The sequence below is a fragment of the Terrapene carolina genome, unplaced genomic scaffold, assembly GCF_002925995.2.
Source record: "Terrapene carolina triunguis isolate 2854851 unplaced genomic scaffold, T_m_triunguis-2.0 Scaffold62, whole genome shotgun sequence".
NCBI classification, from domain to species: Eukaryota; Metazoa; Chordata; order Testudines; family Emydidae; genus Terrapene; species Terrapene triunguis.
This window is the reverse complement of record NW_020664413.1, coordinates 49,588,862-49,615,915: the sequence shown is the minus strand read 5'-3', so window position 1 is coordinate 49,615,915 and position 27,054 is coordinate 49,588,862. Positions and strand designations below refer to the sequence as shown.

Genomic DNA, 27,054 nt, shown 5'->3' with positions numbered 1-27,054 from the left:
TTTCAAGGTATCAATCTGCAGACGGTGTTTAGGAACTAAATTCTTCTTTGAAAGGGATAAGTAGGTGTGTGGCTCCCCACAAACTTTCTGAAAGCCATCTGTGAATGGATGTTACGGGGCAATTTGTGGTGCTTTGCAATGGATAACTCTTACCTGAGGGCTGAGACTTTGCCTCACCACTGGAGTAAAGTCGGATCAGATCACTGCACAGAGGTTTTCCTACGTGCTGCTCTCCATCTAGCGAAATGTGTTGCAACTGTCTATTTTGCAGATTTGACATTCGGAGATTCAGGGGCCTCTCACCTGAAAGAGGTCAATACTGAAATATTCAATATTAAGTATGAATCAAAGCAATGCTAGAAATCAAAATTAAGGCTAAAAAAAAAAAAGACACCACCATTTGATCAGTGAGAAAAACATTCTAGATTTCAACCATGCAGGAGAGATTTCTAGTATGTAAAGTACTGATTTGCAGATGACCTCTCTTCCTCTCCAGGCTGCTAGTGCTGCTACAGATTTGGTATGGCTGAGCATCAATCCCTCATTTTGCTCAAAAACACTTCAAGATACAACTTTCCCTTCCATGTTGAGCTGCGTTAGTCACAGAATTTAAGGCCAGAAGGTACCATCAAGTCATCTAATCTGACCTCCTGCATACCACAGGCCAACACACTAAAGCTAACAATCAAAGTTAGACCAAAGTATCACAGCCCACAAGTGACTAGACTATCATGTGCCACAGCAGAGAATAGAAGAGACCAAAGTGCCCCAAAGCTCAAGGCTCCAGTAGTGGCAGGGAAACAATTGAAACATACCCAGATAGTGAGTGACCCTCACCCACATGCTGCAGAGGTCCCAGTTACAAAAGTCTACATATAGAACATCTCCACTGAAGTCAATGGGGTTTCCCTAGAGTTACTGAGCAGAATCTGGCTCTATATCTGGTTGTATCATTTAGACCAGTGGTTTTCAAACTTTCCAGACTACTGTACCCCTTTCAGGAGTCTGATTTGTCTTGTGTACCCCCAAGTTTTGCTTCACTTAAAAACTATTTGCTTACAAAATGAGACAAAAATACGAAGTGTCGCAGCACACTATTACTGAAAAACTGCTTACTCTCTCATTTTTATCATATAATTATAAAATAAACTGCTTGCAATATAAATATTGTACCTACATTTTGGTGTGATACTTGAGCCTGTTTTTCACTTGTGAGCCTTGTCTGAAGCCAGAGTCCCGGGTGGCAGGGCTCAAGCCCAAGCCCAAGCATGTAACTTAGCTTTGCAGGGCCCCCTGTAGCATGAGGCCTCAGGCAACTGCCCTGCTTGCCACCCCCTAAGACCAGCCCTGCACTTGTGATCCCTCTAAACCCATCCCATGACCCTGGGAGTCACAACCCCCAGGTTGAGAAACACTGATCTAGATGAGTTGACTACCCCCTCCAAGACCTCTGCGTACCCCCAGGGGTACGTGTACCCGTAGTTGAGAAACACTGATTTTGACTGTAAGCTCTTCCAGGCAGGGATCTTGTCTTTACTTGCCTGCTTAGCTTCCTCCACACTGCTGATGCTATATGAATAACATCAGTACTAATAATGATTGCATAACACCAGACAAATTGGGTGGCAGCAATATCATGCCTGGAAGCTACTATACCTTGTCCATCCGCATTATCTAACGTCATGCCATTGGGGCTGTGCTCTTCTGAGCTTTGTCTGTAGTACCCTGTGGAAAGGCGTCTCTCTGAGTGTTGTAGTCTCTCTAACCCTGCTTGGTTACAAAGAAACTCCATCTGTTTTGCCATCACCTTTTCAGACTGCAAATAAAGCAAGAATATATATATATGGATGTTGTTGTACAGGAAAAAAATAATACCAGCAGGTAATAAAGCAAGCAGTCTAGATATAGTTCTTTGTTGGCTCATATGTACACGTGTGCTTTAAGCTACCTCAAAACTATCAAGCAAACAAAATATTTTTGCACCCACTAAAGCAATGGAACACAGTGTCATTCAAAGTGCATAAAAACATGTGTTCTCTTTTAGCCAGTCGACATGATATTTCTTAGTTCTTACCTGAGGAGAACAAACTTTCTGCACTCTAGGACTGCAGTCTACACTTAGAGAAATTCCCAAATGCAAGTTCTGTCTCTTAATTATCAAATTTAGCCCTATTGGAATAAATGGCTCTACAAAATATTCCAACAGCAATGGCAACATCTGCTAAAAACTTATGCCAAGATTTTACCAGACATCTTGGAGTCTTTATTTTAGGAAATAGCAGTACACAAGTTTAAAAATCTGCCATTGTGAAAGTGTAGGATGACAGTATGTTTGTGGGGGATAAAGGTGTGAAATGTCTGTCTAGAAGATGAAGAAGACCTATACACCTCTAGAGAGTGAAATTAAACAATGTAGAGCAACGTGGGAGGGAATGGTGTATAAATGTTTGTCATCAACTTTAGTGCCAAGAAAATTTTAACTTTCAATATGATCATGTTCTCAAGACTGTGACTAAACATCTTATGGAAATAAAAATTAAAAAATAAAATAAAATAAAAAAAATCACCAGTTAAAAAAATGTCCGTTTCAAAGAGCCACACAGAAGCATACAAATAGAAAGGGAAGCAAAAATATGCAGAATTAGCATCCACTGATGCTAGCAAACTGTAAAGTTGATTGATTTCTCTTTGTAGGCATTTTATAAGTGTCTCCATTATGAATTGTCTCTATTAAAAAAGAAAGCGGATTCTTGCAAGGAGCTGAGCCTCTCTTGGGAGATGTGAAGCGACCTCAACTCCCACTGACATCTGTGTGCTCAAAAGATAACACTACAAATTAGCTGACAATGTAAAAGAGAAGACCACGTCCTAGGTTCTCCAGTAAACTGATGACATTTAGAGCAGGGAAGGAACCTGTTCTATATTTACTCACACCACTTTAGATATCATCATGTTCTAGAGGAGAAACACAGAACCCTGACCTTAGGTCTTGGCAGATAGAAAATTGTTTCTCCCTTTACCTAACAGTTTGCTTTCAAGTGTATTTTAATCGACGGTCTACCTGAGGATTCTGTTAATATTTTACGAACTGAAACATTACTTTTATTTTTAAAAGGGTTTCACTTCTATGCGGCATGTACTGTACTATCGCATTTGTTTCCAACAGTAGATGGTGCATTCCTTCTCTTGTCTCAAGCCTAGAAGGTGAGATCCTTACTTCCTTGCAATGAATGAAGATAAAACTATACAGTGTCATAACAGCTCCAAGAGTGAAACCCATATTAGCAGTGATAATCTCAGCTAGCCCAGGTGATCTTTGAGAACTGGAGGTAATGATTTTAGTCATCAAAATATTATACAAAATCAACCTAGAAAGCAACTGTTACTATTCTAGACAGCATCTCAGTAGAAAGCTGATAGTTTCATGTAGTTTGTCTACCTGGGAATTAAGAGCTGCCAAATCTTCACTTTTGCCTTTGGCCAAGGCAAGTGGTACTTTCTCTTGTTGATAAAGTGTCTGGACTGTGTCCTGGAAATCAGGAAAACCATCCTGTTGAGCAAAAACAAACAGGGCATATGATTTTGTTTTGCTTTTAAAGAAAAAGCAATGTATCATAAGAGTTAAAAGAGAATATTCTATAACTCTGGTGAAAAACTTGAACTGGGATTTAAGACTCTGAGGCTTGTGCCACGCCTAACACATCCAAGTATAAATCCAGAGTAATGCCATTGACTTCAATGGAGTTACTCTGGAGCTAAGCCAGTGTAACAGAGCAGAATTAGGCCCAGTATTTTGTGGTTTTCTTTTGGATTTAGCAGCTTGGGTTTTTTGGATTTTTTTAAAGAAATCAATGTTATAAATGCAGACTATTGCTCTAACTTTGACCATTTGCATCTGTAACATCCATGAGGCTTGCTGTACATGCAGAATAAGACCTTGACACTGATCTTAGATACACAGCCATGCATGTACTTGCCTATCTTACAGAAAACACAGTAGCAGAATTTAGTAGCTTAGAAAACTGGGCAAACCACCACAAAATTCAACATGCTGCAAAGACACACACAAACTATACTGGTCTCCCTGTAAAATGGTAGTGGCTTATCTTTATAAAGTCTCTGCATGACAAGCTGCCCACTGAAAAGTGAAGTAGCATGGACTTTGTATGCTGCAAGGAACAGTTCTGCTCTGCCAGGTGCCTGGATGCGAAGCCCCAAAAATTATTTATCCATCTCTAACTTTTATGACTTGCAAATCTCCTTCGTCTCTTGTGCATGGGAAAATTGCAAGTTCCATTACAGTCATTTTCTGTATGTAGCAAGGTTCAAGATTAAATATTCATGCAGGTTAGTGCTGTACAAGCAGAACTCATGTAAAGCAATGGAGATGCATCATTATTCACAAGAAAATGCAGCAGGGAAGAGAGCTAAATCAAGGGAGCAGTCTGGAGAAAGAAGTAGGATCTAAAAACAATGAAATTCATAACTAGGAGATCATAGGCCCCTTGTGCCAAAGTAACATTTTTAGGAGGATTACAGGCAGTGCCTATAGCATGCTAGGTACTCACACACAGGAAAACAGTGCCAGCCCAAAGAGTTTATAATCTAAGAAAGGGAAAGGTAGCATCCCCAGAAGAAAAAAACCTGTAGAATGATACACCTCCTCTGACTAACAAAGGAAAGGGAAAAAAAGATCGAAATACCTAGTGAACAGGGAGGCCTGTGCAGTCAGTGGCCTACGCAACAGTGACCAGACACATCTGTGTCACTGTGAATGCTGTCAGGAGGTCTGCTTCCCCCTCACAGTGCAACTCCATTCACTTCAATGAGGTTACTCTCGCTCCTTGAGAGGAGAATCAGTCCCAGAGTGTTTTACGCAGCTCTACCCCTCCACACCCCACCCCAATTTCCCCAACGGAAAAATACAATCCAATGAGTATTTACCACTTTAGAACAGTGTAAATTATCCATAAAATCTCACCTGGAAACAGAAAGATGCTGGAAGTGCACTACAAAACACTGGCTACTTCTACACTTAGACCTTAGTTTATTGTGGGGTGGGAGTTTTGTTTTATTTTTAAGAAGAGACCTCAACTCTGCCTTTGAATGCCTTACATCCATATGTACATGTAGCTGAAATTTTGAATATGGACGTACAACAGCACCAATGATGTAATTTAGTGGTATAAAATGTGCTTGCATATATTTACACCAGCAATTGTACACCAGTGTAAAATTGAAGTCTGTTTTTCAAAAGCAGGCCCACTGAGTACATATGGTTTCTGCTGCTTTGTGTTATCCCCACATACATTTCTTCAATAGGCAATTGGATTCTGGATCACCTTTCCTGAGATGTGCCCCTACCACACTGTTCTTTTGTTCACAAAGACTTATGATATAAGAATGGATGACTAAGAAAGAGGTAGCAGGTTAGACAATTCAGTATGACATCCATCCATGGCCTACTCCTAGCTAAGCATGCCTCTCCCCATTCCGCCTCCCTACTGTGTACTAGGGGTCTGCTCCACACAGCACATGTGTTTCTTCCATGCTGCTCGGTTGTTTTTAAAGTGGTTTCTTATAGCAGATGTTCTCAGTCTCACATGTGTACTTTCTTTCCCGCCAATGACACTTTTCTTACATGAACAGCAGATTTTAGTGCTTCTGTTCTTTTGATCGGGCGAGAAAGAGAAACCCCACACCTCTGATCTTGGTTCTCTTTTCAACCTGCCTGGCAATGGCGTAGGTGAGCATCTCTCTTCCCTCTTCTCTCTCCAGAGCCGGCACTGACTGCAGATGTTTTCTCTGAGCCTCCTCTTTAGTCTCGCATTCCCCTCTGGGTCTCCTACTCCCACTGAGCTTTTTGAACTTGGCTGTCTCAGGCTCTCCCACTCCCCCACCTCTGTTTTAACATTGCCACTCACTTGAAGATTCCTTTGTTATTACCAGCACATGGAAGAGCAATAACTTTATAATTCTCCTCTTCTTTCCCCTCCTAGCTGTCAATACTATATGTGGAAAGCGAACCTCTTCTCACACAATTTTAAAAGGCAGAAATGAGAACGAGTAGCCACTCTCTCTAGGCCATTTGCGCGATATACCTGTGACCTGTTTTGTTTTCTGAGTTGCTGCCACAGCAGCTCATTGCTTTGCGCAGCATTACCAGTGACTCATCAGAGACGACAAAATAAGGGGTGCCCCCCCTCCGCCATATCCTTCACAGAATGAGATGGCTGCTTAGTGGGAGAAGAGAATGCTGTTTGCATCTTTACTCTTCCCTACTGCTCTTTTTCCAGAAGAAATTTAAGAGCCACAGCACTTTCTTTTTATTCACTCTCAACTCCCATCCCAAGTAACTGCATTCCTTCTCTCACTCCCTCTATTCCTTTAGCCTGTTTTCCTAGAATCTCTCTCTTTTCTCTACACTCAACTCCCACAGCCTTGCTGCCCACTCTACCAACAAAAAGGGAAGGGCACACGGGGGAAGAGAAAGGCTTTTACAGGTAATCTGATGTAATTCGTGGTATTTTGTTTCTTTGTAATGCTTGTGTGAATTTAGTGCTTATGAAGAGGAAGGATTTGCAAGAATGGCTGGAGGCAGGCAATGTGTAACTTTGCCCACACAGCCCTGCTGGTACACCTACATCAAGCCTAACCTGCAAAATCCCAGATTTTTTTTTTTTTTTAAAGGTCACTTTGCCTGTTTCCGAAAGCAGTCATTTACACCCATGCAACGTGAGGTATGAAACACTTCTAAGTCAGCATATTGGCCTTTGACACTGCACTTTGCAGAGGTATGACTACCTAATTGGCAAGGCAATGGCAAATCATGCTCCAATGTTCCAATCCTGCCTCACGCAATAAGTGAAATTACCTTTTAAAAAGAAAAGCCAAGATCAGACCTGATGTCTCCACAAGTGAAAAGCCAGAATACTAACCCACCGTACTTCCTCACTCTCTGTATTCAGAGATAGAAGATGCAGCAGTACAACTTTCAAAAGCACGGATGGACACTATTTCCATCCAGTATGGAGAGAGAATTCTGCAATATTTGCTACCATGTTTCGTCATACTTCTACCTTTTGTTAGAAAAATACTGCTAACAAAAAATAAAAGGTCAATAGAGAGATATGTTTCCCCAATAAAATAACCCTGCAAAGGAAATGTGTAGTGAAACAATCTAACTATATATTTTTGAAAAATTAATATAACCTGGAATGTAAATTAGAGCCACAACTCATTAACACAAATGAAATAACTGTCCTGCCACATAAATGCTATCTACAATAATACAGAACTCCCAAACATACAGAAAAACGTGGTGGTAAAATTGGGCCTCACCACTTCGTCAGTCATTCTGTATTAGTCGGGACTATGTCCTCTTTAATGAAACAATGTTTTGCAGCGCACAGCAGTAACAGGAAAATTCAGAAAAATATCATTTTGTAGACTGAGGACATTCAGTTCTTCAAGGGGGGGAAAAAATCACATGATTGAACTATTAGCCTTTTAAAATAAGTAGAAAGAGTGAACATATTTCTTCTGAACTATTGCAATGAAACAGTGAACAAAAAGCCTGAAGGTTCACTACTCTGTAAATATAAGAATACTTTCTCCTAGTGGTATGTAAGTCTCCTCTCCCAAACAACAGCCTTCCAAAGAACAACCTAAAGTTTCAGCTTAAATCTACTATGTTTTTCCATGTTTCCATTTTTCCCCATAAAAAAAAATCCTCCCCCCCGCTCCCCCCCAAAAAATCACTCTCTCATGGCTTGTCATTTCAGTTGCTTAACCATTGTTAACTGCTACTGAGCAAAGGAAAAAAATTCCTAATGGTGAGATCTCAGACTGTGGAATAGTCTAGCAAGAGAAGCAGTGGAAGCACCACTGCTTGAGTAATTTAAAACTAGATTGGGCAAAAAACATTGGAGAATATACTATAGGGAACCACAGTACTGTATATTGGCCATGGATAGTGATGGTGTAGATGACTCAATAGGGCTTTTCCTAGCTCTAAATTCTGAGTTTATAATACTAAAAAGCCAAGACAGGTCAAAGTGAATCCCAACACAAACACAGAATTACTGGCATGGGAGCTGTGAGTAAACCTTCAGAGCACACATTTACACAATTCAAATTACTATATATATTTTAAGTGCTGTCCAGGGCTGTAATCCATGTGTTGCACAACAAAATGACCAGGGTGCAATATGACTAAATTTTAAAAATGCTTTTATTTATATCTGGCTTTCAAACTAACTTCTCATTTTCAAAGAGAAAAAACGCACTTGTTTGAGTATTTGCCACATGAGGCTGGCCGTTGCTTAGCTAACAAATGTAAATCCTTGCACTACTTTGAAATAGTAGATTTTACATATGACATATTATTCCTCAATGAAGGAATTAAATATGAAAAAAGTGCTATTTCAGTGTATTGCAAACCCTTACATTACAATTACATGATGAAGAACATACCACATACCTCCATGTTACATGCTATTATAATGCAGACCCATACTTAGCACATCGTAATGTACTATACCATTTATTTTAGAAGATGATATAAGGAGAATTGTAGCTGAATCAGATGATACCCAAGCAGCAGTGAAAAGGCTAATCAGTTAAAAAAAAATATCATAAAAGATGAGCCAGTCATATTGGATACTTATCCATATCTATGTAATGAGCTATTTAAAATGGACTTAATTTACTTTCCAGCAGCAGAAACTTAAGATACTTAAGACTTTAAGTAATCCTTAAGGTACTGCATATGCTGTCAGTCTGACCTTGAGAATATTTCCTCTTAACAAAGAATTTCCAATAGAACTTATGTTTAATTAAAGTCGTGTGTAGATGTGAATTTATATATATATATATGTGTGTGTGTATGAGATATGCATGCAGACAGATATAAGTACACACACTATCTGTGCGTGTGTGTGTGTATGTGCTGATAGATACATTTTCATTTGCAATTGATTTCTCACTTATTGACAGTTTTGGTGATTTAGTTATAGGCACATATAGCCCATATCCTGCCATCAATTCCTATGCAAAACTCTCAATGAAATCAATAGAGAGTTCTGCATTTTGGATTTGATCCAAAGCCCACTGAAGTCAACGGAAAGACTCCCACTGACTTCAGTGCAATTGGACCCTACAAGAAAAAAAACTGATGGGAGGATATTGCTTAGAGCTTGCAGTACATTTTCCAATGGGAAGAGTGCCACTCATACATGGAAAGCAGAATACTTGGACTAGATGTTCCATGGGGATCACAGGGCAGAATTCTGGCCTATGTTTTTATAATCTAAAGAAAACCAGTCCAATGCACTTTCTATATATTTAACTTTTTTAAAAATAAAAATAGGATACAAACAACAAGTATCTGAGTAATCTATTTGGTATTTATTTTTCCTAAATTAATATTAATACTATGACAGAGGTGCCTAATTAAAAGTAAAAATTATTTTCTCTAAGTTTACAGAACTATGTCAGAGCCTTATAAGAATTTCCCTGAGCCACAGAAAAACAAAATAAAAACACACAAGACAACTGAGTTCAATGGAAGGAAATCTCCATGAGGAACCTCTGATAGCTTCCCCCACATTGGTCTCTCAGGGGTGGGCAGGATTTGTCTCCCAATCTCATGGCCCAAATCACAGAGACTGCAGAAAAAGCCTGAATATCCCTTGGGATCTGCAGCAAGCCCTCTGCACAGCGGTGGCCATACATCTATGTCAGCTCTGCCCCAACAGTGCAATTCTCCGGTTCCTCTCCCCCTACTCCACCTAATATTTTCCCCCTCTCCACACACAGATCCCTGGACCAAAAAGGAAGAATGTTATCACAAACAAAACGGATACCGCTATACAAAATTGTAAGCCATCAACAAATCGTAAGCCATCAGCATATCAAGTGCTCTCTAAACTATTTCTTTTAACAGGTTCTCTAACTTCGGGGCAAATCAATTTTTTTGAATGTAAAACTTGGCATGTAGGAGTCACAATATCATACCTCTAGCTTAATTCTCTTCGGTGACAGTTCATCTCTATCACCACATTTAGATCTAGAAGAAAAAAAACACACAGTATTGATAAACAATATAAATATCCTGTCTTTACATATAAAAAGAGAGCCAAATTTCTCTCTGCTATAACTCACTAGATTTAACACCATTAAAATCAAGGGTGAATATGACCCAATGAGTGGGGGAAAACATTAATTTGGGGCCCCATCCTGCAACTCTTAACCACCCAACTGATACAGTGAAAGTCATTGGGAGTACTCGGCAAGCAAGGATTTGCAGGATTGGGCACTTAGACAGGAAAGCAGTTGAAACTCAACTAAGGGCAAGAAAGTCTGGTCAACACAATGAGGTGACAGAGCTGAAAGGTCTACTGTTTGTGCTGATCAGCTGTTAGGTAGAAAGGGCATTATTGGAGGAAAACAAGGGGAATGGAATTGGGGCAAAACCAGAAAAGATCATGCAGTGGGACAAAAAAAAGGCCCCCCAATAAATTAGCCCAAATTAGGGTGAAATTCAGCCCTGTGCAGAGGAGTAGCACAAGGTGCATGCATCACTTAAGTCCTCAATAAAGCAGTACGTAGGTCTATGTGCTGGTGTTTTGAACAGAGATGAATTTCACCTTAAAGCAGAAAGTTCCAGCATGATCTTTATGACAAAATGCCCTTTGGCGTCTGTTACCCAGGATGGGAGAAGACGCTAGCACAGTCGGGCATGTGTATTAAACAATATTCTTAAAAAATTCCTGAAAACATATGAAAAATATATTTTCAACACTGTGTGTAATATCCGAGAGATATCAACTTTTGATAGTAATATATAGAATATACTGAAAAATATTAGTCATATCTATGGACATGTTTTGTAAAATGCATTTATTCTGCAATACACAGATAACAACCTGATATAAACACGTATCCTGTTTTCCGCTGCTTGATTTGATAACTATTTTAAAAAGGGACATTGTCCATTTAAATTTGGTCCCAAATTATTAATTTTTAAAACAAGTGTTTATAAACTACCCTCAACTACCTTTGTCTTTCATACATGCTCTGGGTAGGCTGTTTAAGCCCTGACAATTTATATTAACCTTGAAATAACAAATGACTCAAAATTTAAAATGCTTGCTTCTTAGAGATGGTATATTGAAGGGTACTGTATATACAGTTACTGAATCTGGAGAACCAAAAGGTTGGTGAAAGGATTAAAATAGCTCCATGCCAATAAAAGTGATTGTAACAATATGAAAGGTTCCATGGTTTACACGGTATTACTGATGATTTCTATTTTCCATATGTATGTGCTCCCTCCCGCCTAATGTAAACATTTTGCTAGCTGCAGAGGAGGAAGAAAGAAAAGAGATTTCTAATGCTTCACACGAAATTCTATTAAACGGATTACTTCATAGAAAATAAAGTTCCCCTGAGTTTATTAAAGCTTACTTGGTGGTCCTGTAAGTGTACTTGTATGTAACTTCTCGAGAGATCTGCCGAGCCAGCGCAAAGAGTTCATCTCTCCTGGTTAACAATGCATTATCTTTTACACACAGCTGAGCGGCTGCTTCATTAACTGTTAGCTGGAAGTTAAACACACAAAAATATTCTTGACTTCCTCAAAATATCACCTATTGACCCTTGTAAAAGTATCCAATTGTGTGACATGATGACAGATTTCAACACTGAGTCACATTACTTATAATTTTATAATGAATCTGGAGGATTTCCTCAGATTGTGAATACTCATCCTTTCCCAGATACTTGCCTCAGTTATAAAGAGACATAAATATGGTAGATACATTTAGTGTTCTTTAAAGTGTTTATTATAACTCTCTCTGATGTAAGCTACCTTTTCCTCACCCCAATGTTAACTAAACCACAGTATGAAACAGCACCTCCTAATGTTCAAAGATTTGGCTCCCAAAGATTATTTTTTATAAATGCCAGTGCAGAAGAACATGCACAAGGCTTGAAAAATCCACTTGACAGTGGTGCGTAGGAAGATTTCCCTGATGAATGACGTGTAAGCCATCAGTTTCTGCAGAATGTAAACGGTCTTATAAAAAAGTATGTTTCTCACCCTTATGCTTGTGAAAATTATATCTGAACGCAAATCAAATCTAAACCAATGCAGTGATGTCTTCCTGAGCCTGCTGGGACACCATCCCAGTGTGTCTGAGGCTGCCCATAGCTTTACAAAGCAGCAAAACGAAATTAACAAGGCTCAAGTCAGTTTCACTACTGCTATGAAATCATGTAGGGCAGTGGTTCTCAACCTTTTTACCATTTTGGGCCACATATGAGGCCCACAATGTGTTATGTGGGCTGCATCCAATACTACCTGTATGACCCTGGGAGCAGGACAGTAGGCTTGCAATTACACTGAAGCATTGGCAAAAACCTATGAACAACTTGTCACCCGCTCCTCCCCACCGGTGCTTTATACCTTGGATCTAGGACGCCATCCCCACATCTCTCATGAAGACCCCTTCGTAAGCAGACCTTTTAAAAAAAAATTGCCTTAAAGGATGAAACTGGTCACACAAACTTTTTATTCATCAGACAAGTTTATTGGCTTCAGTTGGAAGTTCTTTGGAAATATAACTTAAAAATTATCTTCAATTCAATTAGAGTCTGTGACGTGGCCTGTTTTGTGGATTTGAAGAATATTAAGAAGCGGACCAGTCCCCAACTAAATCATTCCAGCCAGGGCTTTGTCAAGCCTGACCTTAAAAACCTCTAAGGAAGGAGATTCCACCACCTCCCTAGGTAACCCATTGGCCTGCTAAACCCAGGGTTGTGAGTTCAATCCTTGAGGGGGCCATTTAGGGATCTGGGGCAAAAATCTGTCTGGGGATTGGCCCTGCTTTGAGCAGGGGGTTGGACTACATGACCTCCTGAGGTCCCTTCCAACCCTGATATTCTATGATTCTATGACCTCAGAAGTAACTACTGTTCATAATTATATTTCTTAAGCATATTTCATGTACTAAGTGTGAATTTACACTAAACTACGCTATTTACAATATAGACCTGAAGACACAGGAGAGGCATTCTGGCCTAGCAGCTACTGCACTACATATACTTAATAGATAAACTACATGTATTGTTTGATCCTACAGTCACTGAAAGACCAAACCGCTTACTGAAGTCAGATGCACTAGAGTGACAGGATCAGACCCATTTTATCATGCAGTTACTATATATTGTTAACACAGCAGACTGTATTAAAATCATGAGTAAGACAGTTGCCTAGCAGACCAGAAAACTCAAGGGGTGATTTAAAAAAAAAAAAAATCAAAAAGAAACCCACCCTATATATTCTTTTACAGAAAGATTACTGCAAATCAAATAAATGGAAAGGGAAGAGATTTATGAATACAACACTCATATAAAATAACTGATATTCAAGTGTTAATCTCTGTATATTGCTTTTCATTTACTATGTTTTAGATATCCTTTGAGGATCATTCTTCACACACAATGCTTACTACTTCAGCATCAGTATGTTATTCATACTGTACACTTGCATAACAATTCACATTACTTCATAACTGGATATAGTCTTAGAAGGTTGCAATAATAAAAAAGATTACGAACACTTTTGTTTACTCCTGGCAAGTGCTTTATCATAATACTGAAGGATAGCCAACTATTTGGTGGGTTTTTTGGGGGGGGGGGGGGGGGGGAGGGTTGTTTTTCTTTCTTCTCTTAGTCAGTTTCTCCATGATCACTGCAAACCCAGCCTTATTGAGCCAGAAGTACATGTCATGGCTTCCTCCCTTTTCAATAGGCAGCAGACTGCAGCTAGCAGGTAGAAAAATTCAGTGCTGTGTGCCACAAAATGAGAATCCCTTCCTGGGAATTCTCATTGTAAAAAGCAGGGATTTCTAGCAACCATTCCAATTAAGTATACATTTCCATCAACAGAGTTAGAAGATTCCCCTGCCACACAGACATAGAGAAAATTAAATATAAAGTCTCTCCCCCAGCTCCTTTAAGTCAAAAAAAGTAAATAACCTAAGTGAAGTCAGGCAACATATATTACTCATTTTTGCTATTCCTGTGTTTTCTTCACCCCATGATTTTCTTGTGTTTTACACGTAGTCATACAAACACCAAATTATTAAATACACAAAGTTACATTTGTAAAACGGAGCTGAATCAAACACCTAAGAGTCACCAAATTCAAGGGTATGGCCAAAACAAGCTTCCTTTAATCCAATCCATTGTGCCTCAGTCTCATAGCCCCATATTTGGAAACCTGTGCAATACTAAGACAATGGGATAGGTTAAAGACAGTGTTTTAATATTAACTCAGAACTTCCTTGTTCTGAGGGTTTTATGTCAGACCTTAACATTAAGTCAATGTTGGTTTTAGTTTTTTTCTTTTTTCCTTTGTAGATAGTCATGATTAAAAAAACCCCAATAAGCCTACTTTTTGAAGAATGCCTAGCACCCATACCTCTCTCTGGCTTCTACTGACTGCTCAGCACTTTTGAAAGTGCACCTGACATGGTAAAGAATGAGAGGTCTGAAGAGGAGCTCTGTGTAAGCTTCTCTCTCTAACCAACAGATGTTGGTCCAATAAAAGATATCACCTCACCCACCTGGTCTCCCTATTATTACATATTAACAGAAAGGAGTGAATCCTGCCTCTCTGCAATTCTTCACCATTCTGTTTAGCTTGTAGTGTCAACATGCAACCACATCATTCATTGTAGCAGCTCCTTCAGAGCCATGCACTCACAAGACAACTTAATGTTCAGTATGGGACAAATCCTCTCCTCAACATTCAACCCAAGAAACTCAGCTGGATGATGGGGAATTCTCCACAGGAAGAATCCCCTTCCCAGGCTTCAACGCCTCTCTGCAGCCGCTACTCCAGACAGAGGGCTAGAATAGAGTCTGCAAGCCTTGTATGCCTCTGTTCTATGAGAGGGAAGAGAATGAAGGATCACTGAGGATCCACCCCGCCCCAAATCCTGACTGTGCAGCAATGTACACAGATCTCCCAGAGCCTGCAGGGATTGCACATGCCTGGCAGGGACTCTTCAAATTCTGTCTCCAACGCCGGTGCACTGAGACTGCACTTGGCCTGCAGTCATAGAGTAACAGGACAGGATTTGCATCTGTATCTTGGATGACCTCATAACACTGAGCTACGCATTTTCAATGTAGTGCACAAGTAGGAATTGCACTGCTAAATGGGCATGTTAGACACATGGCCAAATCGCCACAAGTTCCATCAAAATGTATCACCAATATGTAGTAAAAATCCCTATGAGAAGTTATTACTGGTGTGAAGTTGCAGTCTATATGGTTTTATAAAAATATGTTAATGAGTGAATATAATGTAACTGGAATATGCTTCATGCAAAAGGTCTCTTGTAAGGTATCATTACAAAGCTTATAATCTACTGAGTGTGATCATCCTATTTGTATAAATGTACCACTCTTGTATCTGAAACTAGAAATATGGAATACAACTCTGAGGGCCTATTGTAATTATGCGAAGTGTGGGCCATTAATGGTGGTTTGAAATCTTGATGACTCCCATTAACAAGGACAATTGTCTGCAGATGGGTGTGTATTACCTATAAGTCTTCTTGTATACGTGTGTGCTGGCAAGTGGGCAATGAAGTTTTGCAGTGACATGTGATCATGTCACCTGAACTGGAATCCATCTTTAACCTGGTGTCTTTCCATTGAGAAAGAGGGGATGGGAACCCAGAGAGAAACAAAGGATTCCCGCCTTATGCAAAAGATATATAAAGGGGTGGAACAGAATAAAGGGGGAAGAGGAGCCATCATGAAGAATCCCCTAGCTACCACCTGAGTTGGAACAAGAGCTGTATCAGGGGAAAGAATTGTGCCCAGGCCTGGAAGGTATCTAGTCTGAGGAAAAAATGTACTGAAGCATCTCTGAGGGTGAGATTATCTGTATTCAGTTTGATTAGACATAGATTTGTGCATTTTATTTTATTTTGCTTGGTGACTTACTTTGTTCTGTCTGTTACTACTTGGAACCACTTAAATCCTACTTTCTGTATTTAATAAAATCACTTTTTACTTATTAATTAACTCAGAGTATGTATTAATACCTGGGGGAGCAAACAACTGTGCATCTCTCTCTATCAGTGTTATAGAGGGCGAACAATTTATGAGTTTACCCTGCATAAGCTTTATACAGGGTAAAACGGATTTATTTGGGTTTAGACCCCATTGTGAGTTGGGCATCTGAGTGTTAAAGGCGGGAACACTTCTGTTAGCTGCTTTCAGGTAAACCTGCAGCTTTTGGGCAAGTAATTCAGACCCTGGGTCTGTGTTGTTGCAGACGGGAGTGTCTGGCTCAGCAAAACAGGGTGCTGGGGTCCCGAGCTGGCAGGGGTAGAAGTAGTCTTGGCACATTAGGTGGCAGCTCCCAAGGGGGGTTCTGTGATCCAACCCGTCACAACTGGGTACGTGCAATTGCTTCTTAAAAGTAAATATTAATTTTAACTGAGCTTGGTGTTTTTTCAAAAACACCAAGAGGGTCTAGTTTACATTATGGATGACACACCTACAAAAACTTCTTTTTAAATTGTCATTTTAAGTTACAGAAATGAAAACAAGTGTAAAACCAGTAAGCTTCTTTGGCACGCCTGTAATGTGAACATAGCCCTTCCTTTTGGGAAGTACACCTCATGACAAATCTCAAATCAGACTGAAATGTTGCAATTACTTAACTGTCAAGTGGTGATGCAGCATTCATTATATCAACACTTATCTGGCACTGCTTTAGTTTATGTTTATTCTTCTGTAGTACCCTACTTGAGCACTAAAACACCAAATTCCCAATAGAGACAACCCTACTGCATTACAACATATACAGTTACTAGCTTCCAGAAAGACGGCTAGAATGAAAAAGGAGTACATGTGTGTGTATATGTTTAAAGCAAGGTATGTAAGCAACTCTGCTATTCTTCAGGCATCCAAGGACAAGCCCTCAGGTCAGAGCCTACTCTTCAGTGGGGCTATCCTCCACCCCTGCAGATGACATCAGCACATACTTTTTACAGCCTAGGCAATCACCCCAGATTACCTGTACTGTGCCCAAGGAAATGCAAAGGTTTTACAACTAATCTCGAACCCAATCCAGAGAATAACTAGGTCTTGTGGGCCCTTGTCTGCAGAATTCCCTCTGCCTCACACCAGCTATACAGTGAGGCCTAGAGCAGAGGGAAGGCAGTGGAGCTGTATTAATCAAGCCAGGTAACAAGGTCACCTGAAACAAGCAGTTTCAAATATATACAGAGGAGACTTGTTTACTCTCTCAAAGTGGAAAGAGGTACAGAAAGGCAAGACTGGTCTGGAGAGAGGCCCAGCCTTTAGACGCCTTTGTATAACAACGATTTGCTGTTTAAAGGGTTGATCTGTTCATTTTTATTTGTTCATGTCTTCTAAGTCTCTCTGAAATAGATCTCGGAAGATGTGCATTTTAAATCACTAGTGCAAACACATACAAACACAGGAAAGGTCTCCTATTTCATCCCATAACTCAGTGGCAGTGCTGACTTGCACAGACACACACACACTCTTCTCATTATATAAAAGGAAGTGAAACAAGTGTCCATAGGAAAACATCATCCTACCATCTAAAAAGGGGGATGGTAACGGGGAAAGCTCATTCCAGACTGAGTTATTTTTACCTCGTGGAGCGTGAGATGTTTGCCATCCTTTCTTTTCGAGTCAAATCTGCCATATATTGCACTGTATTTCCTAATCTCCTCCTCTTTGCGAGGGTCCTCATCATTCATCTCAAAAACGTGACCAATCATCTTTGCCAGCTTCTTGTTTGTTTTCAGTAACTCCTTTACCTCATTCAAGTCACTTTTGGGCAGGGAGGGAACCATACGTTCCACGCATTCGGCAACTGACAGAGCAGCCGCAGCATCTAGAGTCTCAGTGTTTTCCTTTGGTGAAGCTGGAGACCCAAGGTCAGCAGGGGAAAGGCTGTGTTCGCTCTCTGTAGTGTGGTGACCTTGCCAGAGTCTTGGTTCATTGCCACTCTGCAGCGGTAAGTTTCCTACCACATCAGATTTGCCCGCACCCACACTTTGCACGCATGTGGTGGCAACACATTTTGGAATCTTCAAGTGAGGCTCCCTGGTATTACTATTCCTTTCGTAACTAGGGCAGGATATTCCCAGCCAAGCAGGGGACCCTTCTGGTAATTTATAGATTGGAATGCTACTGACTGGTAAGGAAGTGAGAGGCTGATTAAAAAGACCAGGGTTTGTGACCCAGTCCCTCAAAGCCTTTTGCAGTCTTCGGACATGAAGAGGCTTGCTAGCCATGCCTACAAGAGCCATTATCTCCAAGAACTCCTCTTCGCCTGCTTCACATAGCTGCTGCACATCATCACCTCCCTGCTGAATGAAGGCATCAAAGTAGAATAAGAGATTTGCTTTTTGTAATATTCGATAGAGTTGCAACTCCCCAAGGGTTCTGGGTAAAGCTGACGCCATCACAGATGATAGAACCTGCAAAGAGTAAGAACGTTAATTACAAAATAGTCTTTAAATTACAAAATCTTACTCATATTCCTAAACCTAAGGATGTTAGAGAGACAAGATAGGTGAGGTAATATCTTTTATTGGACCAACTTCTGTTGGTGAGAGAGAAGCTTTCAAGCTTACACAGAGCTCTTCTCCTGGTCTGGGCAAAGAAGAGCTCTGTGTAAACTCGAAAGCTTGCCTCTCTCACCAACAGAAGTTGGTGCAATAAGATAATATCTCACCCATGGCTACAACACTGCACAGACTTCAGGTTATTAACTCAGAGAGGAGGATATTCTTTCTCGTTATAAGATCTTTAACAGCTACAAAGAAAGGTGTTGCATTTTTCCCTTTGACCAACAGGCATGCTATTGGATAAGGCGCTTTCATTTTTAGGGATGAAAATCCATGGCCGAAACATTTCTGAATAAAGCTCAATGGACCCCATGCTGAAATTTCAATGAAACTGTGAAGGAAAAAAAGTAATTCAAGGATGGACTTAGCTTATTTTCAGTTTCCCCCTTCAGATTTGTTCCTAAGAACACCACACTATATTTCTTTTGCTGCTGCTTAGTGGAGCTCTTTGCGACTATTTCAATTCAAACCATAACAGACTACCTCAATGGTAACATAGTCTTTGCCTACACAATAAAGAAAACAGACCCCCCCCCCCACATCTCTGACTTCTCTTACCCCTGGACTCACCCTGTCCGCAAATGCCTGGATTAGGGCTGGGAAAATAACCTTTCAGGCATGCTGTAACACCTAACAAATCTGTGCTCTGGTAGACTGCGATGGGAAGGTGCTGAAGTATCAAGAGTTCCTCAGACATCTTGTGAAGACCTCCCATTTTCAAACAGAGGGGGACCTAGTGCCTGCCTCTGCTCATTTCAATTTTGGCAATATCACCCAAAGGGACAGAGAGAGGGACTGACTGATACTCTCTCTCGGTTAGCGAAGTACTGAAGAATTCAGGGCTGTTCAAGATGTGGATTTAAGCTGTAACTCTGCCTGGTAACTAATAGGCAGCCCATACATATTATATGGATGTTCATGCCCTTGACATGAAGCCCCAATCAGTAAAAGGGCTGCTGCATTCTGAATAGTCCCAACATGCAGCCCCACCTCCACGCTCCATGGAAGAAGTGATCTACTTTCATATCTGCAGACAGAGTATTTGTTTCAGTATAGGGAAAGGGGCATCAAAGTCCCTTGTTACCCATAAATCCTGTGAATGTTACTGCTGATAACCAGCAAAGCCCTGGGGAATTTCAATTTTTTTAAAATTATAAATATCAAATCAAAGGTTAGTTTTACAGATTCAGTGGGGTAGTTTCCAGTATTATTGTTTTAAGCTAAATCATTGGTCATGAAAGGCTGGATTGCATAATTTATAGTCTGCTATGGAAGTACTGGGACTACAATGTGAAACAGGACAGCTAATATTCTTCCTGATCTCCTCTCACTCAGCACTTTAAAATGGACAGATTAGAAGCCTACAGGGAAAATTTTACAAAATGTGATGAATTCTACAAATTACTGGTCAGTGCAATAGCTTTCAAAAACACTTAAATACCAGAATGAATAACTGTGTGTGTGCAGGGACGTTGCTAGGAAAAAAATTAAGAGGAAATTATTTTTACATTTTTATGACCTTTTGCTATCAACAATAGCCCTTAAGCATCCCAAGAAAATTGCAGGAACCAATAATGTTAGAGCTGAACTTTGGTAACAAAGATTTAGTTTTTAGATGCCTATTAAAAAAAGCTTTGATTTAATACTACCAATGAAACTGAAAATTAAGAGAGCTATGTAAACTTCTCAAGCCAGATATGGGAGCGACAGGATGTGTGTGAACATTCAGGTAAGAAAAGGACTTGCACAAGTTTTATTAAATTTTGTCCACTGGTGTGTCTGAATCACAATTGATAGCATTAACTGTTTTGAGCAGCCACCTTAAGTGTCACAACTGGTTAGACCAGAACCTAACGAGTTATAACATATGAAAGGTAATATGAAATTGTATAGATTTATAAACATTAAATATTGCTGCAAAATAGTTTAACTTACTGCAGATACCAATACAGATCCTCATCATCCTCACATGAAAAGTTATGCATTTGACATATTTCATTAAAAGCTACATAACTCAACAATTTATGAACTTTCATTAACAGAATGCCAATATACTAAACAGACTTTGTTCAAATTTTGGGAAAAAGCAGCAGTGGAATTACATCCAGCCCATAAGCCCTAGGCAAGGCATGGAGCTGCCTTTCCGGTCTATAGGCTGGAAGGGTGGCCACAGCCCAGCAGCCCTTACCCAGAGGTTCTAACCAACAAATCTGCTCATGACAGATAAAACTGGATTCATATATACTATGGAGAAATCGATAATGAGTCCACAGTACTGGCTGTGCTGGATTCGCATTTAGAGCAAGAGTAAAATCCCTCTGTCTTGCATTTTAGAAACTGAATTTAGTCTTCACATTTAGCATTACAACTCTTCAGAGGATGAGTAAATTTTCTACATAATTTTTTAAATAAGATAATTACTAACGTTTGCAGAGGAGACATTTACAAATGGTCCTTTTTGAGATATTGCCCTCTTTTCCCCCGTCACATTTATCTGGGTTCTTCTAGCTCAATTTCACACACACTAACAACATCTCAGATACGGGCCACCTCTGGATTTTTAAAATTAAACAGAAACTGTCATTCCCCTTGCTGAAGTATAACCTTACACGGTCAGATACTGCCATTTTCTGATGCTGCCAGCCTGCCTCCCTGACTCACTAGCTCCATTCAGCCCACAGACCCTAAAGCCAGGGGGTAGGCAGGCTGGTCAGGAGCATGGGGGAAAGAGATGGTGCTTGAGCAGGAAGGAAGGCTACAGGAAGGACGACTGAGGAATGCTGTGCAGGGAACTGGAGTCTCTGTGGGAGCCCATATTAGATCTAAGCTCACAGACTGGACTCCCAGATGCATTGCTGCCTGGACTGCTGAGGGAATCAGGCATCACTGCTAAGGTGTCAGCGCATCCATCCAGGGCTCCTCATGGCATTGTTGCTTGCCATGCCAGGGAACTTGAGGCAGCATGTCAAGACAAGACATGCATCATCAGTACTTCAGCACTGCTGCCACAGCTTCCTAGTACAGCAAGCAGTAGTGCTGAGGAGACCATGAGAAGCAACTATATAAAAAAAGGCAACAGTGAGACCCCTATGCACACCCATCCAAGACCCTCATTTATGTCCCCCACCAAAGGGAAAGAGTTGGCGATTTTACCAAAGGAGGCATGGGGGCCATATATGTGCCCTCCTTCACACCCTTCTTGGGAGATCTCAGCTTCCCAATCTCTAGTCCCAGTGCTATGACCGGCTTGGGTCCAGTAGATTCATACTCTCCTCTGGCAACACACAGGAACGTGCCCAGAAAAAGCTGACACTGCAGGAGGCAGCCAATAGCTCCGTCTGTCAGACACTTCCAACTGCAAGTCTCTGCCCTCTGTTATGATGTGAGAAGGAGACTTGAACTACCAGCACACTGGCATTACAGCTGGGGGACGTGAAAACCTCTCCACAGAGTCTGTGGGGAGCATGGTTTCCTCCTCCCCCCATCCTCTATCCCTGCTAACCTTTTCGTGACAGCTTCAAGCCTCATTCTTCCTGTCAACTCACTGTGGGGGAAGAGGCAGGGAAGAGCATAAGGGGAGCAGGTGTGTGTGTATAATTAAAGAGCAATCCAGACTGGGCATGGAGGACCATGGGATTCTACAGAGGGCATATGGGAAAGAAACATGTAGAAAGCCAGAACAGAGAACAGGGTTGGGACACAATGAGGAGAATCCAGTTTAACATTCATGTGAATAGGTACAAATAACACTAATGCAGACTTTTTTAAACATACAAAACACCCAACCTAGGGAATTCCCCTAAACAAGAACACTTTAAAATACATTTAAGGTTACATATATCAACAATACAGCCACTAGTTAAATCGTTACCCATCCTTTGCAACCCACAGCCATGCATTCTTCTGACATCTCCTCACTCCCATTCCCCACCCACCGTGTGTGTTCTCCCTCTGAACACCACGTCATCTGAACTCTGACCACAAATATTAAATACTGAAAAAAACAAAATACAGCGTTATTACAGACTTTCAACAATAACTTCCCAGAATGCTAAAGCTTTATTACAAGCAATTCCCTCCATTAATACACAAATGTAAACAATCAGAAGTCTACACCACACATAATCATTTACTTCAACGCCACACCAACATCCCGAACAATCAGAAAGCAACTATTTCTAGCCATTCCAGCTGGTAGGAGCAGAGGATGCACATTTTGCGTGGAGGTAGAGGGAGGAGGCATACTAGCTGTACACGGTGGATGTGGGGAGGTAATGCAGAGAAGAACTCAGGGTTGTGGGCTTCAAGTGATTTCCCAGCTTTTTTATGGTTGTGTTTTTTCAGTTGAGCAATTTTAACAGTGTTTTTAGTAGAAATTTTTGTTTAGGAGGGATAGTATTATAATTAAGCCATCACTAATTTAAATAGGAGTTGGCATAAGAAAAAAAAATTAAACGTCTTGCTTTTTCTTTTTTTTAAACCTTTAAGGTTAAATTTATTACAGCCAAAGCATGTTAGTACTACAGTACTTCTGCATCATTACAACCTGAGGCAAGCAGTTTTGTTTTTGTTACCAGCTTGTATTTTTGAAGAATTTTGAACTGTGACATCAAGTTCATTCTGCCCTGAAATGGAACAAAAGGCCTAAACCTAAGATTGTGTTTAGAAGGAAACTGGTGAGGTTAGCGGGTCCAAATTTGGAAAATCTTTTAAAGTGTTTGAGCAGACTGTGCTAATTTACTGATTTCCCCACCACGGCTATGCCACATTCGCCTGTTCCCCGGCCAGATTCTCAGCTCACACGCATTGAAAATTAGGTGCTATGAGTTGGATGTCAGTGACATCTTCAATGAACCAGTGTGTGCACATGTTGGGAGGTTCAATAAGAGTTAATGAATCTTCACTGCATCTTTTAGATTTCAAATATAATCTAAACTGCTTTAGTCTCTCTAAAGGGTAAAAATAGGGTACCAGTGCTCTGATCCCGCAAGCTGCTCTGCACAGCTGGACACCTGATCCTACATGGAGCTCCACTGACATCAATAGAGCTTCACGCGGGCATAGGGGTCTGCTGTGCAGAGCATGTTACAGGATCTATTCTAGTCAGGGTCCTACATCACCATCCTTACTGTTGTAGCTTTGCCACCAGGCTTGGGTTATTACAACAGTACCCATAAGTAAGTCCTGCATATAAAAAAGGTGATTATTCCATAATATATTCTGATCACTCTTGGTGTTTTGAAAAGTCTCCAAAGACAAACTACATTCAGATTTGAGAGTTAGCTGCTATGCATATTCGTTATATTTTTGTAGCAAGTCTTTCTAAAAGACTTAACTATGGAAACAAGTTGCAGTAGCCAGACCTAAAAAGTGATAAGAGGTAGACAAGATTATTGAACCAAAATAAAAAAAAAAATCTAAGGTGATTCTCTAGTCTATTAAATATAAATTTCATAGTCAAATACAGCAAGATGTGTATCTACATGATAAATATTTTGAAACTGTAAGACAACCGGGTACTGGAAAAAATTACACCACTGAACCTAAACATTTATTTACCAACTACGAAATATTCACTACAGATGCTCCATTTTTAGTTAACCTTGCTATGCCAAGGTAATCCATCAAGTTTTGTTTATGGCTACAAACATATTAGTTACAACCAAATTCATAGATCAGATGTCCACTCTTTCACACAACTAAGGTGCAACTTGGATCATAACAGAATTGGCCTGAAAGGAAAAACAAACAAACCAGATACCAGAAAAATATTTTTCAATTTTATATTTAAATTTGTATTTTAAAAAATCTCTTTACAATCCCTGAATTTGGGAGAAACAAGACACCTAGAATCAGTAACCCAACACTTTCACCTAGGTTTTGGAGATCCCTATAAAGACACATGACCTTTGTAGGTCCGTTTATTAAGGTGGTTTTGATTTTCTATTAATGATGTGCGTACACAAGCATGCACAGCATATTACTGCACATGTGGGTGTATGTACTGGATATGAAGTAAAACAGACACCCAAGCACAAAAGAATTGCACTTATTTTTACCTAATCTGTGTTTCTACAGACCAGATGAAGTTATTTTTGAAGACACAATGCCAAGAGAGATTTTTAGTGTTTCTTTTAGCAATGAGATACAACAAACCCAATCGAGACAAAAACAACTAATGAAGCAGTAAATTAACCTTTACAATACTTTTTATGAAGTAAAATCATTAACAATTTGTGCAATTGCAAAATCCTTCTATTACCCAGAGCTCTGGGACACAGAACCCACAACCTCACACCCAATGCCCTAACTGGTACAGTTGGGATTGCACCCCCTCCCCCAACTCTCAAGGAAGAGACAATGCAAGGATGTTTCTGTACTTTCCGCCTACTCCCTCATCCCTTTTGCACTGGATTTCTCTGGGAATCACCCACACACACACACATGAATCCGCCCTCTCCTTCCGGCAATCTGCAGCAGCAGCAGCAGGAATAAACTCCTCAGCAGCAGCAACGAAAACACCCCACAGGGCAGAGAAGCAGCATTTTTTTTTCTTTTTACAGTTCATTTTATCCTTCTCTCTCACTTCCCACGCCCATCCTTCTCGTCCTTAATGTAGTACACAGCCCCTCATCATCATAGCATCCGAGCACCTAAGCAAGGCTGAACAATAACTTTTCACTTCCCTTGCAATAGCTTTCACAGACCCTTTGCTGTAAGATATATAAACACATACACGCAAACATATATATTCACACACTTTCCAAAAGGTAAAGCACACTTTGCAAGAGGAGCCACACTCCTGCGCTGCACGCTACATACACTTTACAAAAATACAGGTACGTATCTAGACGGCACATGATTTGCAACAGGGGAATGCAGCGGGTTAACACACACTCCGCAACAGGCTGTCTGCACGCGCACCCCCGGCCAGACTTCGCGGCGGATCCCAAGTTTTGCAGCAGGCAGCGCACACGCTCGCGGGGCACTCGCCGTCTCCATGCACACTCGCCGCGCAGGAGGGGACATACATACTTCGCAGGAGGATGCTGCCGCTGCCGCCGCCGGCCGCCTGGGGGTTTCCTCTGTCCTGCCCCGCCGCTGCAGACTCAGCCCCAAAGTTACTGCCAAGGACCCCCCCTGCCTGCGCGCTGCCAGCCCAGACTCCTCCTCTCCCATGGACGGGGCGGGTGGGCGAGCCGGGCCCCTCCACCTCTTCGCTGGCCGGGCTCGGCGGGCGCGCACGCAAGGAGGGCGGGTCGGAGGGAGCCGCCTCCCGCCCCCGCCGCCCCCTCCCGCGCGGTCACATGGGGAGATTCCGCTCTTGCTCCATGCGCCGCGCTCCGGCGCCCTCCCACGCGCGGCCGCGTGACGCAGATCCTGGCGTGGGCCGCGGAGGGGTGGGGGCGGCTGCGGGCCCGGCTGTCGCGGCCTGGGAGGGAGCAGCGGGGCGCGGCGGGCCGAGCCCGGCCCGGGGTGGGGGAAGCGGAGCTGCTTTAGGCGGGGAGTTCCGTCCTCCGCTGCTGCCCCGACCCCCGCAGGGGTTGCCGGGGAGAGCCTCGCTGAGCCGGCTCCGGGCGCCGACGGTCCCGTCCACAAAGCTCTCGTTGTCCCCCTCAGCCCCGCTCCGCCGACCCGCGGGCGGTCCGGCCTGTGGCCGTTGAGGGAGGTAACCGGCTTTTCCCGGGCGGGAGGTTTGCTGGGAGCCTCTTCAAACCCGCCCCTGCTCACCCACCGGCTTGTGAAGAATCGTCTTTAGTCCCTGCTCTCCTGTTAGCGGCCACAGTTTTCTCATTAGCTCAGCCAGAAACTTTCACATCCCCAAGAGCTGCTGCAGTGGCTAAGAATCCAGGGGGTTCTGTCCTAGAGACAGCAGATGGTTAGCGTCAGAGTCTTCTGCCTCTTTCACGTTTGTTTTCTTGGTGAATTCTTCTAACCAAAGGACAAGGCAGGCAGCTGAAAACAGACGTTATTCTGGGCGCTTCTTAAAATTCCCTCTGAGGCAGGTTGGGTATCCATGATAGATCTTCCTCGTCCAAGTTAACAGGGGAAGGTGAAAGAGTTCTGCCACTGGTGTCTCTGAACTGGGCTGTTGTAACTTTAGCCAATGTGAAAGTGGCAGAGATGGAAGATGCAGAGATGGAATTGATAATACCCCAGTTGAAAAACAGTCTATACAGGTGCATGATTGAAAATCAGAAGTGAAGTGCAAATGCTGCTCTTCTAAGTGAAAATAGTGCTGACGACAAGTGCCAATGTGATAGTCTTTGGGAATGAAATTCTGTATCCAAAGCATAGTTAAAGGCTTTCCTACATCAATCCTCAACACTGACCCAGAAGAACCACATCTAGGGAT

At 41.5% G+C, this 27,054-nt stretch overlaps 1 protein-coding gene across 1 annotated transcript in view; it reads right to left on the bottom strand.

Annotated features, from left to right (window-relative positions):
* Positions 1–25,887, bottom strand: part of NAB1 (NGFI-A binding protein 1) — a 29,784-nt gene extending 3,897 nt beyond the window's left edge. Inside the window, exons 1-7 of the mRNA XM_024197763.2 lie at positions 25,734–25,887; positions 17,715–18,548; positions 11,470–11,603; positions 10,018–10,069; positions 3,440–3,550; positions 1,657–1,816; positions 154–303 (exon numbers count right to left, since the gene is read on the bottom strand). Of these exons, the coding sequence (XP_024053531.1) occupies positions 154–303; positions 1,657–1,816; positions 3,440–3,550; positions 10,018–10,069; positions 11,470–11,603; positions 17,715–18,548; positions 25,734–25,877 (1,585 nt within the window). The 5' untranslated portion in view covers positions 25,878–25,887. The remainder of the gene's footprint in view (positions 1–153; positions 304–1,656; positions 1,817–3,439; positions 3,551–10,017; positions 10,070–11,469; positions 11,604–17,714; positions 18,549–25,733) is intronic.
* Between the last annotated feature and the right edge of the window lie 1,167 nt (positions 25,888–27,054).